At 35.7% G+C, this 21,469-nt stretch overlaps 1 protein-coding gene and 1 long non-coding RNA gene across 2 annotated transcripts; one reads left to right on the forward strand and one right to left on the reverse strand.

Moving 5' to 3' along the window:
- Nucleotides 1-9,113: 9,113 nt before the first annotated feature.
- Nucleotides 9,114-9,713, reverse strand: LOC111400191 (uncharacterized mitochondrial protein AtMg00810-like). The gene is made up of 2 exons (XM_023027617.1): nt 9,426-9,713; nt 9,114-9,326 (listed from the first exon to the last, which is right to left on the reverse strand). Exons 1-2 carry the CDS (start codon nt 9,711-9,713, stop codon nt 9,114-9,116), a joined length of 501 nt encoding a protein of 166 aa, XP_022883385.1.
- A 10,116-nt stretch (nt 9,714-19,829) lies between these two features.
- On the forward strand, nt 19,830-20,406 carry LOC111402600. The gene is made up of 3 exons (XR_002704307.1): nt 19,830-20,041; nt 20,182-20,280; nt 20,376-20,406. It is a non-coding gene; the product is annotated as an uncharacterized LOC111402600 (long non-coding RNA).
- The last annotated feature ends 1,063 nt before the right edge of the window (nt 20,407-21,469 follow it).

Raw genomic sequence — 21,469 nt, forward strand, 5'->3', positions numbered from 1 at the left:
GATCAAGAGGCAGCTCTCCAAAGCCAAATTATTGACCATTAGTGTTCTGCATGAACCTAATGAGTGGAGAGGACTGACCATTGTTATAAAACTCAATTTAATGTTATTGAAAAAGTTGAAATTCCTTTTAAGAATGCATCACCAGTGGTTTTTATAGCCATTTGCTCATTGCGCTATACTACAAAAATTGCCAGCAAGAATTCTATTAGAGTATGAATTATTTCTGATCTTCAGATATTTTCCTTTATTTAAGCAATTTACAGAAATTTTTTTAATGCTTCTTGATCGTCACATATTTCTTGTTATACTGAAGTTTTAAAAGAAAAATCAGATAATGAATTCGTCAAATATTTATTGTGTAATTATCAATGTGAAATTTCGACTTCTCATTTTCCCCGGAAAAATTTAGGAAGTATTTCTTTCTTGAGTTTTATTGAGAACGGAGTTTTGCAATTGAATTCTCTTCAAAACCTTCAAGATTGCCGCTGCTTAGGGTAATCTCATTGATGATTAGTGCTTTTGAATAAGAAATCGTACCCTTTTCTCCTGGATATTGTTTCAAAAACCCGTTTTAACTTCCTGAAAAAATAAACTTTTCCGCACATTCAAAGTGTTGGTAGAATTGAGAACGAAGAATTTATAATCTAATACAAGGGAGAAAATGATTAAGTTTTCTCCTCTTTGAAACAAAAACTCTTCAAGAATGGTTGATGTTTAAATATGGGACTTGAATGAATCTACATCAAGATTCAAGGAGCAAGATGATTATTTAAACGGTAATGCTACCGGTACATCGGGAGGTACCGAAGCGTCCTCCAACCGGGGTTCGTCGCGTGTCCATTAGGTACACGCTTCGGTACTCCCGGATGTACCAAAAGTTTAATTCTTATTTAAATTCCTTTTCCATTTTTATTTAGCCAATATATCTTTATACTTCCAAATGTTTTCAGTTTTCTTATCGGAAGATTTGTTTCTTCTTGTTGTTGGGAATCTACTTATACATGCATAGCGGAAAATTAAATTATTTCGATTCCCATCCAATAGATCTCATTGTGTTTGGTTAGGAATTGTGATAAGATTGTACCTTTTCCAGATTGCAATCCTTTTACTTTTCTTTTCGTTCCATCAACCTTGATTCGCCACCACAGCTGTCCAATTATCCAGCCTCCAACGGTGATCCACACAGAGAATATGATTGCAGCCTCTAGGGTTTTCTCTTGTGCCAGCAAGAATAATGAAAACCTTAATGGACCTCAAACCCTAGTTATGTATTTATATAAACCCAAATAGGCTCGGCCCGGTCCGGTCCAATAATTAATTAATCCAATTAATTAAACCCGGTCCGTGAATTAATTAATTCAATTAATTAATTCAAAAATATAAATAACAAATCCAATTAATTAATTTATTTAACGATTGTTAAATTAACCAATTGGCAATTTGCAATCTTCCAATTCTCTTTTGTGTGTGACCCATTAGGTTCCCGACCACGATGCCTAACGACGTGAAATATTATTTTGACCTGATCAAAATTGATAAATTAAAACACCCTTTTAATTTATCGTCAATTCACATTCGCCGTCCCTGATTGACATCTAGCAATGTGTCAGGGCAATACATGTGACGGGAAATGTCACGTGGTATGACAAAACCAAATTCGTTCGTTTACCGTGAAACTATAATCCCTTCGTCAATATGATCCGATCAATTACGAGATATGAAGTTGTGTCAATCTCGATCATCGATCATATCTTTCACTCCACTATTAAGTCAATATAAATCGGAAACTCCTTTTCGACTTATGAGTACACCTTGACCAAGGATTTCATCATTGACTTAATTGAATGAAACGAAGATCATAATCTCCTGCTATCTAAGAGTGACGAATCCTTTATTGATCAATCACAACCTTCATACAATTCTTGACGTACCCGAACGATGTCGTATTAGCGGCCCTTTTCAGAGCAACATCCAACACCGCCAAAGTATGACTATCCTCATATAAGGTATCATGACGACCTCAAGTCAAAGAACCAATTTCACTACCGAACGTTAGTGATTAACCACCGACACTCAGATAGTTATCCATGTGGAATCTCTCGACGGGTCTCCAATGTTTTATTCTATAACAAAACATCAACATGTTCATTTAAGTGTCACCACATTTTAACTTGTGAGATCATCTACTTACTTCACAAGTAAGAAATGCCACACGTGATGGTCTATCCGTAATAACGATATCCGTATCTCGTTATTACTTACGACCACGGATGATTTAAGATTCAATCAGATGTAATTTGTATCTCACAATCACAACTCCTTGTGATTAAAAAATTACAAATATTTGAATCTACGGACTCTATTATTTATTTAATTGGCTATTAATTAAATAATAGATCTGCCATTTAATTGCATTAATTATATATAAAAGTATTTATGTCCAAAGTTGATTGGACCTAGGGCATAATACTTACATATTATACAACAGAAGCCCTCAAATAGTTCTACTCCTGCTCATACTGGTGGAAACAACTCCACTCCTCGAGTTCTTTGCCAGATCTGTGGTAAAAAAACAACCACAGTGCCTTGGACTGCTTCCACCGAATGGATTTCTCTTATCAAGGACGACACCCTCCTGCCCAACTTGCAGCCATGGTTGCTTAAACCAACGCCACCATTGAAGGCACCACCTGGTACCTTGACAGTGGAGCCAATAATCACATTACTGTTGAAGAAGACTTTCTGACCGACAAGCAACCATTTCAAGGAAGGGAAACTGGGGCGATTGGTAATGGCGATGGACTTCCAATAACCAATACTGGTTCTACTCTCATTACATATGCACATTCCACCTTTGCTTTTAAAAATATTCTCCATTGTCCCTCTGTTGCAACTAACCTCTTATCTGTACAAACATTTTGCTTAGATAATAGTTGCTATTTTGAACTCACTGCTTCTCATTTCTTTGTGAAGGACACCAAGACATGGGCAACTCTTCTGGCAGGCAAGAGTGAAAACGGGCTGTATCCACTTCAACTAAATAAGAGACCATCGTCAACTACTCCTGCATCCTTCTCCATTGCTTTTCTAGGTATCAAAACTACCCCATCTGGATGGCACTCAAGACTTGGACATCCAGATAATAAAATTGTTCGATCTTTAATTAAATCTCAGAATTTACCTATTTCTAATGAAATAAATAAAGGCTTTATTTGTGAATCCTGTCAACTCGGCAAAAGCAAGAAACTCCCATTTACTGACTCCAGTCACGAAACACATGCCCCTCTCGAATTAATTCACTCTGACGTTTGGACGGTGCCTATCCCTTCGACAAGCGGTTGTCATTACTACGTGATATTCATAGATGATTTTACTCGATTTACACGATTTTATCCTATAAGTCATAAATCGGAAGTATTTGCCAACTTTGTTAAATTCAAATGTCTCACAAAAAATTTACTCTCCTACAAAATTAAGAAATTTCAGACTGATGGCGGAGGTGAATTTAATTCAAATCAATTTTCCTCTTTCCTCAGTCAACATGGAATCCTCCATAGACAATCTTGCCCCCACACTTTTGAACAAAATGGCCTAGTAGAAAGAAAACTGTGCCACATACTTGAAATGGGACTCACCCTTCTCGCACAATCCAAACTTCCTAAACGATTTTGGATAGATTCCTTTAACACGGCAGTTTATCTAATTAATCGGCTCCCCACCCCGATTTTAGGTAATATCAGTCCATACCAGAAATTATTTTCCTCTCCACCTGATTACCAACATCTCCGAAATTTTGGATGTACTTGCTATCCCCGTCTACGCCCTTATGCACCAACAAGCTAGAATTTAGGACCAAACCATGTATTTTCCTAGGTTATAGCTCAGGTCACAAGGGGTACCACTGCCTTGATCCCACTCTCCAAAAAGTTTATATTTCTTGTCATGTTGTATTTGATGAAAACTCTTATCCTGGATTGGTACAACCCTCATCACCCGTGCATACTCAAGATTCAGCCTCTGCTCCTTCGCAGGTAATACTCTCTCCTATTTCCTCCACAGTTTTAGCAACTAACCCTTGTATCTCTACTTTTCCACCATCATTTGTTCCTGAAATCTCTCACAATTCAAATTTAAGTGATTCCCCACCTCAAATTGTGCCCTCTGCAAATGTCTCACCCGAACCTCCGTCCAATAGCCCATCACCTTTAATCACGGCATCTACATCGTCTTTCTCCGATGATCTCATGATCCCCTCCATACCTCCTCAACCTCATCATCCTATGCAAACCCGATCCAAAACAGGAACATCTCGTCCAAACCAGTTTCCAAAATTTACTTTGTATTATTCCACCAGACATCCCATAACTGGCTCCCTCATGTGGAACCATCGTCATTTACTAAGGCCAAAACTGACCACCATTGGATGGATGCCATGCAGCAAGAATATGATGCTCTTATTCATAATGGAACATGGACTCTCTGTCCTCGGCCTCACTCTCGATATATAATTCATGCAAAATGGGTATATAAAATTAAACAACATCCTGATAGTTCTATTGACCGATTCAAAGCCCGTCTTGTGGCCAAAGGCTTCCAATAGAAAAGTGGGGTTGACTATATTGAGACTTTTAGCCCAGTCATCAAGCCCACCACCATTCGGCTAGTTCTTGCCTTGGCAACTTATTTTCAATGGTCGATCAAACAACTTGATGTTTCCAATGTCTTTTTACACGAAAATCTTATGGAAGAGTTCTTCATGGAACAACCTCAAGGGTTCATCAATCCTCAAGCTCCTAATCATGTTTGTCGTCTTCACAAAGCGATATATGGTCTCAAACAAGCTCCTCGAGCTTGGTTCTATCGATTGTCCAATGCCTTATTGGATCTTAGCTTTACTGCCTCTCTTGTGGATACTTCCTTATTCTACTTATCACTCCGGCTCAATCTATATTTTTATTCTAATTTATGTTGATGACATAATTATCACAGGTACAAATCATGGGTTTATTATGGATATTATTCAGCAGCTTCAAAAGGAATTCCCTCTCAAGGACCTTGGGCCCCTTAGTTTCTTTTTAGGGATTCAAGCCACTCGAACACGTAACAGTTTGCACAGATGCTAGGCAAAGTATATTCTAGATCTTTTAAATTGGGTCAAGATGACTGGATCTAAACCATATGCACCATGTGTCTTAGGCCCCAAAATGTCTAAATTTGATGGTGAGATTTTATTGGACCCCATTGAATACCATCATGTTGTTGGTGCTCTTCAATACTGTACAATCACAAGGCCCGAAATTGTATATTCAGTTAATCAATTATGTCAACATATGCACAACCCTATAACTGTCCATTGGACCGCTGCCAAGAGAGTGCTCCGCTACTTAAAAGGGACCCTCGATCATCGCTTACTCTATACTTGTGACTCTCTTCAAGTAACTACTTACAGTAATGTGGATTGGGCTGGCAATCCAAATGATAGAAAATCCACTACTGGATTTGGAATTTTTCTTGGCTCGTGTCTTATTTCTTGGGGGTGCTAAGAAACAAGTTGTTGTATCTCGATCTAGCACGAAAGCAGATAATCGTGCGATGGCGATCACCACGGCCGAACTTTACTGGATCCAAATGTTATTCAAAGAACTACATGTCACACTCACCCAGGGACGGACCTAGACGACTTGGGTTAGGGGGTCAAAAATAAAATTTATAGAGTATCTTTTAATAAAAAAAAGCTAAGCAAAATTTTTTCCCCCCCAAAATCTAGAGGGTCAATTGCCCTTATAATCCCCCCCCCAGGTCCGCCCCTACACTCACCTCACCTCCAATTCTCTACTGTGATAATTCAAGTGCTCTTGCCCTTGCCTCCAATCTCATTTTCCATGCAAGGACCAAACATATTGAAATCGATTATCACTTTGTCAGGGAAATAGTTATTAATGGAGATATTCTGGTCAAAAATTTTTTTGGCTAAGGTAAGTATATTATATCCAAAGTGTAAAAATAAAGTACAAATAACAGGGGCATACCCCAGGAAACAATACTAGGAATAAATGCCTTCCTAACAACAATAATTGAAACCTAGATTAGTGCTCATATCCTAATCACGACAATAAAAAATATTCAATGAAAAATCGCAAGAGCGTTGGAGCCACCTATTCTCATTAGACAGAACCAAGCCCCTACATGAATTCACTCGTGCACAAATAGAGAAAATAATATCTTAAATAACAGCAGACTCATGTTTAGGAGCCTCCCCATAGGTCCTAGCATTACGCTTACACCAAATAGCATAAACCGAAGCTGCAAACATCAACTGAATAACGATGGAAGACAATGACTTCCTAAGAAATTGTTCCATCCAAGAAAGAGTATCTGGCCAACGCCGTTGAACCCAAGGCAAGTTACATCTTGTATGCAAAGTATTCCAAACACGCTCAGAAAATGGACAAGCAAAGAAAAGATGATCCAAATCCTCCACTGAACAATCACACAGCATACAACGCATAGATTGTACCAAACCAAAGCGAAGAAGCTTCGTCTGTGTATAGATGCCATCTTGAAAGCTAGCCAAATGATGAATGCATGACGTGGAATATATTAGGGAACCAAACAATATGATACCAAGCTACCTTAGGGAAGCGAAGTCAAAGAGACTCCCAAGCACTCCGAACAGAGAACACTTCCTATGCATCAACCTCCCATCGCAATACATCTTCTCTATTACTATCCGGCCGAAAAGTAGCAAGCGTATCTCGCATTAAGTCAGATAAAGCTGGGGAACAAATTGATGGCCATCTCCAAGTATCACCCTCAACAATAACAGCCACCTTAGCTAGTCTACTCAATTTGGATTCACGAATTATCCTCTCTCCAAGAATCTTCTCTAAAGGGCCAAGATTCTGGTCAAATTTATTCCAACGAAACGCCAAGTTGCTGATTTGTTCACAAAAGGGCACACGGCTACAAGGTTTTTGCTCCTCAAAGATAAGATGCAGGTGTCTCCACCACCCCTTAGCTTGAGGGGGGGGATGTTAGAGATGAATCCTAGCTAGATTCCATGCATAAATCCCAGCCAAATTCCATGCACAAGATGATAGCCGGATCCCATGCACTTAAGCCTGATTCCATGCACAAGATGACAAATCTTGTGCCCTCCATATTCCAGCCAGATCCCATGCACATCTCATGCACAAGATGACAGATCTTGTGCTCATTATAGACCCAATTTAGGCATATTTCCATATTATATCCCAGCCATCTTGCCTAGATTGAATGTACAGAATATTACATAACTTGATTTGGGGATATTTCTATTCATGTCCCTTTACTGTAACTTATTTCCTTCCATTGTAAGTCTCTGCAATCATGTATATATATACACATCCTACTGAATATAATATACAAGAACATTTTCCCAATATTATCTTCTCTTTTACTTACTTCCTCCCCTTCAATTATATATCCAAAAATTCATTTAGAATTAGACATGCAAAATGTTAGATACAAATTAATATAGGTTAATTTAGAATGATATCTTACTTCTTTCTCCTGGCCATTTCAGAAGCCATGTCATTGTATTTTTCGCTCAATTCTTTTATTTGAGCTTTAGTGACTTCTATTTTTTGTAGACAATTCTCAAGCTGGCTTCCCCCTTTTTGCTTCATGACAAGCTTATTATACTTGCCACGCAAGTTTTTATTTTTCTGCACCAATAAAATAGATATCAAATCACATTGGAAACTGTACATACATCCTAAGGAAATAGAAGCAGAAGGAAACCAATAAGCAAGGAAAGTCATATCTCTAACATTATGGTTATATTCACTAGAGTGAAAAATGGGTTGATGTTTCACTATCTCTTAAGATTGGATTCTACATATGACAAAAATTTATCATCTGAGCTCTGTTCTTGCTAGTGTAAGATTGATGCAGAATTTTCTAGAGTTTTCTAGTGCACAGATTATTAATGAAGTCAATGTATTAATAAGTCAGTCAGTGAAATGGTTGCATGGGGGAATTGGAGAGTCATTATTAGATTTATTAGTCTAGCAAATTTAGTCTCTAGGAAAAGTAATATGGAGCCTAAACTAGTATACGTTGAATGTTTATGTATATTGTAAAGGGCAGAATGAAATGTCTTATTTGAATATTATCATCTCTTAGTTTGGTTTTTTTCTTTGATTTCTCCCTAAGAAATCTTGGCTTCAACAGTGTTTGGAGTATTCTAAATTTGAAATTGCCCAAGTTGATAGTATTTGCTCACTTAGATTTGTTTCAAGTGGTGTCAGAGCCCTATTATTAAAATCTGTGAGATTGCAGAGATATGGCAGGATGTTGAAATTTGGAGCAAGATCAAAATGACACAAATCCGGTGACCAAGGCTGATCTGGTGAACCTTCAGCAATAGTTTCAGCAACAATTTATTGAATTATGCACCAGATTAGAGCAATTCGGATTGCAGGGACCTCCTGCTCAGACTATTGGAGAACAAAGAGGCCAACCACTGCGTGTAAATCAATGTGTGAATAGAAGAGAGCAATCTTGCACAAGGGAGATATCAACAACAACAAAAACCCACTCTTGAGCATGATTCTGACGAAGAAGCTGATTTTCAAAATTTGCGACGTCCTATTGCTAATTACAACACTGAAGGAGATCAAAGTCCACGTATTAGGCTGGATATACCAGATTTCACTGGAGAAGAACAACTCGAGGACACTTTGGACTGTCTAAATGAAGTTGAAAGGATTTTTGAATATCTTGAGCCAATGGACAGCAAGAAGTTAAGATGGTAGCCATCAGATTTAAAGGCTATGCATCGTCTTGGTGGCAGCAACTTCAAATGATGAGGGTTCAATCAGGCAAGGACAAGATCAGGACTTGGGACAAGATGCAACGATTGGTATTAGAACCAATATGAACTATAAACTGCTGAAATATTATTCATCTGAAATCACATGGAATGATTGAGTTTATACAATATAAATAGGCACCAAAAGTAACTCACAACACAACTAACATCCAACTGGCACAACTAACATCCAGCCGGCATTACTAAAATGCTAACCGTGTTCTAACTATACAAATAGTATTGCTTCTAATACTCTCCCTCAAGATGTGTTGTAAATATCTTTTACACACATCTTGGACAGTAAAGGAGTAAGGCTGGATGGAGGCAGTGGCTTGGTGAAGATGTTTGCAAGCTGATGTTTTGAACGAACTGGTAGAAGTTTAATGATCCCAACACTGATTTTGTCACGAATGAAGTGACAATCAATTTCAATGTGTTTTGTTCTCTCGTGAAAAATTGGGTTAGTGGCAATCTGAATTGCAGCATGGTTGTCACAATATAGCATGGCAGGAGATGAAACATTAAACTGAAAGTCTTTTCACAATTGGTTGATCCAAAGGATCTCACTGACAGTGGAGGCAAGTGCCCTATATTCCGCTTTAGCAGATGAACGAGATATGGTTGGTTGTTTCTTTGACTTCCAAGAGACCATAGAGTTGCCAACAAATATATAAAAACCGGTGGTAGACTTTCTTGTATCAATGCACGATCCCCAATCAGCATCCGATAAGGCTCGAACTGGAATAATTGGATTAGAATGCAAATGTGATGAAAAGAAAATACCCTGTTCAGGGTTGCCCTTCAAGTATCGTAGTAGGTGGTGAACTGCCTTTAGGTGTGGCATCCTTGGTTGAGACATGTATCGACTCAATTTATGTACCGTAAAAGTGATGGCAGGTCGTGAAGTGTCAAGTATATCAATTTCCCAATTAGCCATTGGTAATGAAAGGCATCTGGAATTAAATTTCCCTCATATATGCTGAGAGCTGATCTTGGTTCCATAGGGCTGTTAACTGGTTTGCTGTCTAGGTAATCGGCATCTTCAAGCAACTGCATTGCATATTGTCTTTGTGATATAACAACTCCTGATGATGACCGAGCACTTTCTATCCCCAAGAAGTATTTCAAGCAACCCAGATCTTTGAGCTTGAATTGAGAGTGTAGAAATGTCTTTAAGGAGTTCATAACCTGAACATTTGGTCCAGTGATGACAATGTCATCCACATAAACCAACAAGGCTACAAAGTTATCTTCAGAGCCTTTAGTGAATAAGGAGTAGTCTGCCTTAGATTGGGTGAAACCATGTTGTAGTAGAGCCAAAGTAAACTTCGAATTTTATTGTCTAGAGGCTTGTTTAAGTCCATAGATGGATTTATGTAGTTTGCAAATGAGTTTCTCCCCCTGTTTAGATGGCCTAAGTAAGTCATACCCAAGCAGCAAATCCATGTAAACTTCCTCAAATAAATCACCATTTAAAAAAACATTATTTACATCTAACTGGACCAGGTGCCAGTTAAATTGGGCTGCAAGAGTGAGTAACACTTTAACAGTAACATTTTTGGCCACTGGAGAGAAGGTGTCAAAGTAATCTAACCCCTCTTGTTGGGTGTAACCTTTTGCAACGAGACGTGCCTTGTGCCTTTTGAGTGAACCATCTGATTTGTATTTGTTCTTAAAAATCCATCTGCAGCCTATAGAGTGCTTCCCAGGAGGTAGAGGCACAACAGACCAAGTGTGGTTGTTTTCCATGGCATCCAATTCAAGCTTCATTGCTTCTCGCCATGAGGTAATTTGACAGCTTGATGGAAGAATTGAGGCTCAAACTGAGATGAAATAGATAATGTGAAATGTCTGTGATGCTTAGACAGCTTTTGATAAGAAATGAAATGACCAATGTGGTATGGGGATGGTGGAGCATAGTGATGAAATTGGGAGATCAGATTACAGTGATAGTCAAGAAGGTATTTTGGAGGTCTGGTGGATCTTTTGGATTTTCAAATATCATGACCAGATGGTTCGATGGAATGTGGTTGATCAGTGGAATCAGAATTATGAAGCTGTATAGGATGATTTTTCCCAGTAGAAGAAGTGCAATTAGGATCAGCAAGCTGTGTATTAGGATTAGGTTGAATCTAGTTTGGTTGGACGGGTAAATCAAGATGAGTAGATAATGTAGGAGATGGCAATACTAGATCAGGAAAAGGATCTAGTATTTGATCAGACTCTACAATGGTATGACAAGGGAATATTTCCTCATGAAAAACATCTCTGGATAAAAAAATTTGTTTTGATGCAACATCAAGTAGTTTGTATCCCTTTACTCCTGAAGGGTTGCCTAAGAATACACACAACTTGACTCGTGGTTGAAATTTAATTCTGTGTGCTGTGAGTGTGGATGCAAAACCTAAACACCAAAAGACTCGAAGGTTGGAATAATCAGCAGGTTTGTCATATAAGATCTCATGAGGTGTTTTGTGGTGTAAGATAGGAGAAGTGGTTCTATTGATGAGATAAGCTGCTATTAATACACATTCAGACCAAAAATTAATAGGGATTCTAGACTGGAAGAACAAGGCTCGGGCAACATTTAGAAGGTGCTGATGTTTTCGTTCCACAACTGAGTTTTGTTGAGGTCTTTCAACGCAACTAAATTGGTGCAAAACTCCTTTTTCAGCAAAGAACTCTTTGAAAGACAACTCATGTGCATCATCTGACCTGAAATTTTTAATCTGTGCACCAAATTGTGTGGCAATCATACTGAAGAAACGATGCACAACCTTTGCAGCATCAGATTTTTGACGCAACATATATATCCAAGTAAATCTGGAACAATCATCAACTAAGGTTAAAAAATATTTGTGCTCGAAGTGTGACGGAAAGTGATATGGCTCCCATATATTACAATGCAATAGATCAAACGGCTTGCTGGATAGTTTATTATTTGACACAAATGATAGTCTTCGTTGTTTAGCAGTAGGACAAATATAACAAGGAAGCTGCCTATTCAACTTCAAAACATCACAAGCTACTTGATCTTTTAATACATCTAAATGTTTAAAAGACAAATGTCCAAGTCTGTTATGCTATATATGGGCAGAAACATTACCAACAAAGTTATTTGAAAATGAATCAAGATCTCTTGTATGAAGTACATACAACTCGTGCACTTTATCACCCTTGCCAATCATCCTCTTGGTTGTAGTCTCCTGAATGAGAAATTGATCATGAGAAAAATTTAATGTGAGGTGTGAACCAATAGTCAATGCACTGACGGATAACAAATTCAGTTTGAATTGTGGTACGAATAGAACATCATGTAGCACCAGTTTAGGGCTTAGTCTGATATCTCCACATAGGTTGACTGTTATTCGCGTGTGATTTGGTAGAGTGATACTTGCATTATCAACCTTTCTTAGTGTCATAAAGGCATCACCAGTACAGCATACATGTTTAGTGGCCCTTGAGTCCACTATCCATGTCTCTTTATTAGCAAAGACAAGATTATCAGATATGGAGTGACAAATACCTGTAGCTCCCGAATTATTCTATTTGTCTTGATCAATGGAAGGAGTGTTTGAACTTGAAGCTAAGTGACTTGATAGCACATTCATCAGTTGTTGATATTGACTGGAATTGAGGTTTTGCATAAAATTCTCCATGCTAGGTTGCTGATCCATTTGATGAATGGTTGACAGCTGATTAACAGGATTATTTGCAGAATAGTTTTGGAAGTTATCCCTTGATTTTGACTTATATCCTGGTGGACACCCATGGATCTTGTAAAATTTATCAACTGAATGTCCATGGTACTTACAATGAGTATAGTAGGGCCTTTTCTTCCTTTTAACATTCGTAAAATTTCTGGTCCTATTTCCATCATAACGAGAACCAAAGTTCATCATTGGCTTCATATTGTCAGATTTTACCGCAAATGCAGTAGCACCATTTACATCTTTCCCACCGATTGTGCACTCAATTTCCTTTGATTTTCTTCCTGTACCATTAGTGCAAAAACTTTATTAATTGGTGGTATGGGATCCATAAGTAGGATCTGGCCTCTAGCTTGGGAGAACGACTCATTCAGCCCCATAAGGAATGACATGATGTATTCCATCTGATAGTATTTGTTTATCTCCTTAATTCCACCGCATGTACACTTTCCACAGTTGCAATTTGGTCGAAAGTTACTTAACTCTTCCCACACAGTCTTCAATTTTGTAACATACACACTTATGCTTCTTTGATCTTGAGTTAGACTCATCAGATCTTTCCTCAATTGGAAAATTCGAGGTCCATTGCTTTGTTGAAATCATTCTTTGAGATCATGCCAGATCTCGTGAGCTGTAGATGCCTAGATAATGCTAGCTGAAATTTCCTTTGAAACCGAGTTGAGTATCCATGATATGACCATATTATTGTTTCGAATCCATGAATTGATCAAATCAGGACTTGCAGCTTCTGGTTTCTTGATAGATCCATCAATGAATGATAGTTTGTTTTTCACCGAAAGTGCAATGATCATTGCACGGCTCCATGAGGGGTAATTTTCACCTGTTAATAGTTGAGAAACAAGCACCAATCTAGGACTATCTGAATGGTGAAGGAAATACGGACTTGATGGTTCATCAATGGTGGACTTGCTCATGGATGAATGCACATCGGAGTTAGCTTCAAATGATGCTGATTCCATTCTAACAGAATTGCAGGTGTGAATTTTACAAATGACGAAGAAGAAGATGAAAGCTGGAAGGTATATGCTCTGATACCATATTAGAGCCAATATGAACTATAAACTGCTGAAATATTATTCATCTGAAATCACATGGAATGACTGAGTTTATATAATGTAAATAGGCGCCAAAAGTAACTAACAACACCACTAACATCCAGTTGGCACAACTAACATCCAGCTGGCATTACTAACATGCTAACCGTGTTTTAATTATACAAATAGTATTGTTTCTAATAATTGGTTCGAAAACAATTCCTCTGTTTAAATTACGTAGGAATTCTATTTGAGAATTATCAATCACTTACACAAGGATCTCTATCCATTCAAGAGTAAATTTTTTTTAAAAGATGCGAACTCATGTACACCTGACTGAATCTGAAACACGGGTAATCCATCGTTATCTAATGGGTTTGAAGCCAGTGTCTGGAAGCTGATGGAATTGCAACCATGTTGGACTTTACCTAGCACAATGCAGTTGGCATTAAAGGTGGAAGCTCAGCTGGCACGATCATTCAACAATCGTCCCCATCAAATTTCTAAAGAGCTATTCCAAATGGCAGCTGATCAATGGAGGAGAAACAATGGGCAGAAGCTTGGTGCAGTTTCTAATGACGTGTAGAAAAATGGAACAGCTTCTAATTCTCATGGTCGTGGCATCATTCGGGAGCGGGGGGTAGTCAATTCAAACAGCTCTACAACTTCTCAGTTTGTGGAGAACAAAATAATATGCTATAAGTGTGGAAAAGAGGTGCACAAGTCTTCTGATTGCCGAAGAGCTACAAGCAACTTACTGGTTGATGAAGATGCAATTAATAATGAGGAAAAATATGATGATACAAATGAAGATGAAGGGTTGCTGAATTTCACAGAAGAGGATGTTACTTTTGAAGACCAAGATTTTCCAAATCTGGTGGTGCGTCGTGCAATGCTAACACCAAAAGCTACAGAGGACGACTTGTTGCGGACTAACATCTTTTGAACACGGTGATCTTCTCATGGGCATCTATGCAATGTTATCTTTGACGGGGGAAGCTGTGAAAATTAATATCAAGATAAATGGTGACGAAAATGAATCTTAAAATCCAACCACACCCAAGGCCATATCGAGTTGCTTGGTTCAAAAAAAAGAGGCGAGGGGAAAGTAACACAACAATGTGTTGTTCCTTTTTCTATTGGTAAAAACTATTCAGATGAAGTATTGTGCGATGTAGTAGATATGGAGGCTTGTCACATACTATTAGGTCGGCTGCGGCAATTTGATAGCAAAACTGTCCACATTAGGGAGAAAAACATCTATACATTCTACAAGAATGGAGTTTAGGTGGTCCTTGCATCCATGAAAGATGAAGAATTTCCCTATCCTAAATCTAAAAAGGAAGAAAGGCATGCATATTTAACCTCCAAGAAATTCTTGCTCAAGTTAGCAGCTAATGAACTAGTATTTATGCTTTCAGTTAAAGAAGCACAAGAAAAACAACCAATCATTCCTGCTGAACTGGAAGTCTCATTGAAGGAGTTCGAGGAGGTAATTCCTACAGATTTGCCAGACTGGTTGCCTCCAAAAAGGGTCATACAACACCACATTGATTTAATCCTTGGATCTAGTCTCAGAAATCTGCCACACTATCGGATGAGCCCAAAAGAGAATGAAGAGTTGCAGAGGCAGGCTGAAGAATTATTGAGAAAGGGGTATATCAAGGAATCCACGACCTATGTGCAGTCCCTAGACAGTACATGGAGGACGGTGTGTGATAGTCGAGCTATCCACAAAATAATTGTAAAGTATTGCTTTCCAATACCTCGATAAGGTGAAATATTGGATATGTTGCATGGGGCAAAATTGTTTTCAATGATTGATCTTAAAAGTGGGTACCGTCAAATTAGAATTAAGGAGGGTGATGAGTGGAAAATGGCATTCCAAACTAAAGATGGTTTATATGAATGGATGGCGATGCCTTTTGGTTTATCAAATGCCCCAAGAATCTTCATGAATTCGATGAACCATTTTAAAACCGTTCAATGGGAAGTTTTCTAGTAGTCTATTTTGATGACATTTTAATTTATAGCTCATCAAAGTAATTGAATTCTTCGCACTTGAGAAAGGTCTTAGATGTTCTGGATGAAGAGAAACTTTATGCCAATATGAAGAAATGTGAGTTTCTTTTGGATTCATTGTTGTTTTTGGGCTACGTTGAAGCGAGTAGAAGTTGGCCAGCACCAACTACAGTAAGTGACGTGCGAAGCTTCCATGGGTTAACAACATTTTATCGGAGGTTTATAAAAAAACTGATCAAAGACGATCTGTACAGCACCTGTTCTTGCACTTCCAGATTTCGATAAAATCTTTGGTGTACATCTTTTTGGATTGAATTTTGTTAAAAATTATTAATTTTTTAAAAAAAGAGCGTAGTTAAAAAGTTTTAAATAATTTTGAATTTATGTGCAAGATTATTTATTGAACAAATGTGTGATTGGAAAAAAAAGGAAAATCAAACAAGGCCTCAATTGCAATTTGCAAGAAAATTTTGAAAAAAGATATATTCTATATAGAGGTGAGCATTTTAATCGAAAGGAACCTCCTGAATTGAAATCGAAATCTCTCGAACCGAAACCAAAATCAAGTTATTTATAATTTTTGAATGAAAATATTGACACTGTTATATAAGGACAAAATAGTAAATTGAACATTTCTCATCAATATCCCCATTTTATTTTTATATATATTGTAATCATAATATAATTATATAAGTAGATGAATGTTGATTTTAAGTAAAGCTCACGTATGTAAATAATAATATATATATACATGTACGTATAAAATAACATTATAATATATTAAAAGTAGCACTAAAGATAGATTAATTAACTTTTAATTTCGTGTAGTCTCCTTTTAAATATAGAGTTCATTTTTCATGTTGGCGTACTCATAATTTTAGATTAACTAAATTAAGTTTAATCACTTAAAATCAAAGCTCGTCTACATATATAATCATATTAAAAATATAATAAATATTATTTTGTATGATAATTATTCTACCATTATATTAATGCAACTTTTAATAAATTTTATTATATAATTATAATAAAACTACATCTATACGAAAGCTTAGATTTTAAGTGGTAACCTTAAATTTAAATAATGTAATCTAAGTAATTAAACTTAATTTGATTAATTACACTTTAATGAACATTAAATGAATTAAATTATATTAAATGGTACTATATTAAATATATAAGGGTAGAATTGACTTATAACTAAAAATATAAGGAATTTTTTTTAAGAACATTAATTCAATTTATTCAACATGATATTGAAAATGAGTGTTGTCTAAGGAACTCAAATAATGGCCCTAAATTCTCATTTGATATTAAAAAAATTATTTTAATTTGACTAATAGCATTAATTCAAAATGAAATTGAAAAATGAATGTTTAAGGAGCTCATTAAATACCCGTTTATGGATATTAAAAAATATTTTTTACTTTAATTAATAGCATTGCACTTAAATGGATATTAAATGAAGTTAAATTCTATTAGATGTTACTATATTAAATATATAAATGTAGAATTGACATATAGCTAAATAAGTAAGGGTAAAATCGGTATTCAAAAGTTTCTCCTTAATCCACACTTTTAATAAATAGTAGATATTCTTCAAAACAAAACATTTTATCATAAATTTTGTTCTCATAAAATGGTAGAGAAAAATGAAAGGTCAATATTAAGTATAATATCTAAATAAATTACATGTAGATTTACCTTTGTGTATGAGAATTTTTTTAAAGATTGACCATTTAACATATCGACTTTTGGTAATTGACCAAGGCCAAAATATTGAGTCCCTGTTTGGTGCATATTAAAATCAAATTTTTAGTAAATTTTGATGAAAGTTAATAAAATGTGTGGTTAAAAAGTTATAAATCCATGAATTGTGATCAAAATTAATTGTTGATTTTGATTTGAAATTTTAACAATTTTTTAACTCAATTAAACAGGGTCTAAGCATAGTACAAAGTTAATTTTGAATGATCAACTCTAAAGTCATTTAAATTATTGAAAAACCGAAAAGAACTCATTCATAATTGATAATTCTCATAACCCAATAGCAGTCAGATTTGAGCATGGGGTAAGCAAATATGAGGTGACATGCTCTTTGTCAAAGAGGCTTATGCAATGTACACTATATAGATGTCAACATAATTTATTTTTTTCCTATCCCTTTTCTTTAAAATTTAACCTAACCCTTCATTTTGATTTTCAAGATTAAAAAATATTATCTAGTACCAGTATTGTTGAACATCAATCTACATATCAACATACCCCATTTGTTTCTCGTTTTTGAAAGAATGAGAATGAAAATTATAGTTGTTATGGGCCCCATACAAGAAATAAAAACTCAAATTTGGAGGCTTGATGTGATTGATAACAGTTATATTTTTTATTTTAATAAAGAAATAATGGGAAACAAACAGGGACTAAATATGTGATAAATCCTCGTATTTAATTGAACCAATAATCCTCTACACTGGTGTTAAATATCGACGATGTTAAATAGCATAATTCTTTAGGATTTGAACTTAAAACCTTCAAACTATGTCAAAAATCCTAAAAGAACAACATTACAAATGGATGGGAAAACTAAGGAATAGAGCAGTTGGCATCGGTTGACCAATGTTTGTTTGAAGACAACATCAAAATTGTTATATTGCAGGGATATCTCTATCAATGTCGAATAAATTATAGATTAATCCTTATTCTTTTACTACTCAGTTAGAGAGATTGAAAGAACAATTGCTTCTATTACAATCCCACAACGCCAAGATGCCAACCCTCCCCAAACCAGTCACGACAACCTAGTAGCTCCCAATCATCATTATTTAACGAGTTTCCTTGTACCAAGATTCTATAAAATACTAAATCAGAAACCCCCTTAACAAGATGCAGGTAATTTACCTTTAATTTAGTTCAAATCATGTCGTGGTCCAATGAACAATTGTTTACTATATCCTGCCAGTCGGATTGGGGGGTCTTTACACTCTTCTCACCAGTTTGGAGATGAATATTAGGGGGATTTCATAATCGTCTTTTCTCCTTTTAAGAAAATGGTTTTAGAAGCGTTTTTGCTGATGATGTGGTGATGAGATGGTGAGATTGTTACTATTTGGCGTGATTTTAACTGGCTCATTTTCCCATTACTAGGCTAGTCTAGCAGTGGATTCCATCGGGTTGGTGATAAAGTTGGATGGAGCAAAATTCAATAGCTAATGGAACGATTGATGAAGTTCGATGAGCAAGCTGTAACATAGAGCGAAGTTCAGTGGATATTGAAACATTTAATTCGATTTATTAGTATACTTAATATTTAGGCCTCTATTGATTACCCAAAGTTGCCATCTAAAATGGCCAATCAAATTGCCATTCTTGGCTACTAAATTGAATTGGTAAGAACATGGTTCCCACATTGCTTTGCCTATCTTAGGGCCTTATTTTTTCAAAAACTTATTTTTTTAAAACTCATTCTCAATTACACATTCTTCCATAAAATAATTTTACACCTAAATTCAAAATTTTTTCTTAATTTTTAACCATATATTTCAACAATATACTGTTTGAAAATGCATTTTGATTCAAAAAAATAAAAAAAATAAACAACTCAAAGAGGGGCTTAATAATGTGCTCCTTATGTGTCATAAAATTATATAAATTATTTTCTTATTTATTTATTTTAATTTTTATTCATTATTCACATCACAAAGCAATACATACACTTGAAGTACAGTAATTCAATTATTTCTTATGAAAAATATAACTGACACGTCTATAACGATATAGCCTCCTCCAAGGTTGTAATTTACTATTTTATTTATCAATAAAATACGTCTATATTTATATATACAAAAGGTAGTTACAACTTTGCTTTAAATAAATTCATGATTTTTTATATTTTATTTTTGTGTTTAATTTATATGATTATTTGCACTGTTTTAAGAAATCGATTTAGTAGAGAGAAGATTTGGATAGTTTGTGGATAGGATATATAACTACAAGTCTACAATTAGTAGATATTATCTAAAAAATATCTAACTTCTCTTAAAAACGGGAACAAGAGGTTACTGAACAGTAAAGCAATCCGAAGTTACTCTACAAGAAGAAAATGACGTCATTTCTTGTAAAAAAAAATTTTATTGTTTTTGTCTGTGAATACCATGCCGTTTCCATTTTTTTCACTCCAACAACCATTCCTTTACTTTTCTTCTTCTGATTTTCTGTCTCCCTAATTCATGAGTTCTTCTCTCATTCTCTACCCTAACGATTTCAATTGTAAAACATATTCTCCTCATGTTCTTCTCTATTCTCTATCCTGAGTGAAAGAATCGCCGAGGGATGATGTTCCATATGTTGATGCGCGGTGGTGGAAAGCGACCCTTGATTTTTTCCATAACTATAGGGTTCAGGTTTGATATTTTTCCTCCGCATGTGCACGTGCTTTCTTTCGATTTAGTTGCTGGTTTTTTCTTCCTTTTTCCCAAAATTTGAAAATTTGTTAATTATGTCTGTCGTTCTCTACTTTTTCTATTTGCTTATGTAACTACAGAGGAAGCGAAATTGAATGAACTAGCGGAATCGAGGAAAGAAGGGCAATTGAAATCACTTACTGGACGCATGGGGGAAGCTTCTTTCTTAGTCCTCGCAGGTAAACTGACAGTTTTCACTTATTTTCATTACTTACATCATTCAAAATTGGTGTGGTACAAGCTTGTCATTCTTTGGGTTATGCATTGTATACAGAGACGGATTGAAGGGGGGCTGGGCTGGGCTGGGCTGTAGCCCCCCCCCCTTCCTCAGGCCCAAGAACTTTTTTTTAAAGGTATTTTTTTTTGGTAAAAAATAAGTTTTTTATGTGTAGATTTTTTTTTTTAAATTTTTTTAACGCATAGCCCAATCTTGGATCTAATCCTGGATCCGTCCCTGATTGTATAAATATTTTGCATATGTGTTTTGTTATTTATTTACTTTTTTTTTTTCGCTGCTTAGATATAAATGTGTAAAAGTTTGTAGGGGTTTGTCGTGCTATCTTTGGGCTTATTTAATGGGTAGGTTATATTGAAAATGGTTGAAGGCTCGGTGTTAATTAAATTGGTCGGATCTTGTGTACGATGATTTGATTTTTAATTATATTCTTTTCGTAGTCTTTAAATTATATCTTATATTCATGTTTGATATTTTCTTTTGACTCTGTGTGTACTTGTGATTTTGTAGTTGGATAGAGGACTAGATGAGGAGAATAAAGGGGATTTTTGTAGCAATATTTTCATTTCATAATTATATTTCCCTAGGAAAATGGAATTTCGAAAGGAATAATTACATGTGGGTAAATTTTGGTATCCATTGGCACTCTTTATAACTTGAATTTTTTATTCTTTTCGGATTACAATTTCAGTATTTCAGTGTGAAGTTTGATGTGATAATGAGAAACTAACATATAAGGAGGCCTAATTGTATGAAAGTTTTTAAAATGAGTTGTTTACGAATGCTTTTCTAGCATTTTCTTGTTCTTCTTTTGTCTTTTTTCTATCTAAATGTGCTCTTTGTAAAATAAGAATGTTTGGTGGGAGAAATTGGATGACATTGTCTAGAAGAAGGTGGAAAAGCCACAAAGTCACTGGTACTTTTATTTGGTTTTTATCACGAATTGTTTTTGTGTTGTTTTCTGTGTGTATTTACTAATACTTTAGTGCTATCCATTAAAATATATGGTGTGAGATTCATTTTCACATAAAAATGATATAAATCTAATGTTTATTATAACATTTTTAAACATGTTTAGTGTGGGGATCTGACTGCAAACTCATTTGATGACTAGGAGTCTTGTAAAGTGAATT

Source organism: Olea europaea, chromosome 10, assembly GCF_002742605.1.
Source record: "Olea europaea var. sylvestris chromosome 10, O_europaea_v1, whole genome shotgun sequence".
NCBI lineage: Eukaryota > Viridiplantae > Streptophyta > Magnoliopsida > Lamiales > Oleaceae > Olea > Olea europaea.

Excerpts from the sequence above, each read along its gene's own strand:
- LOC111400191 (XM_023027617.1), bottom strand. The coding sequence starts at position 9,713 with ATGTCTCAACCAAGGATGCCACACCTAAAGGCAGTTCACCACCTACTA. Across the intron at positions 9,327-9,425 it reads ATAGGGCACTTGCCTCCACT|ATTGCCACTAACCCAATTTT; the intron begins GTCAGTGAGATC and ends GCTGCAATTCAG.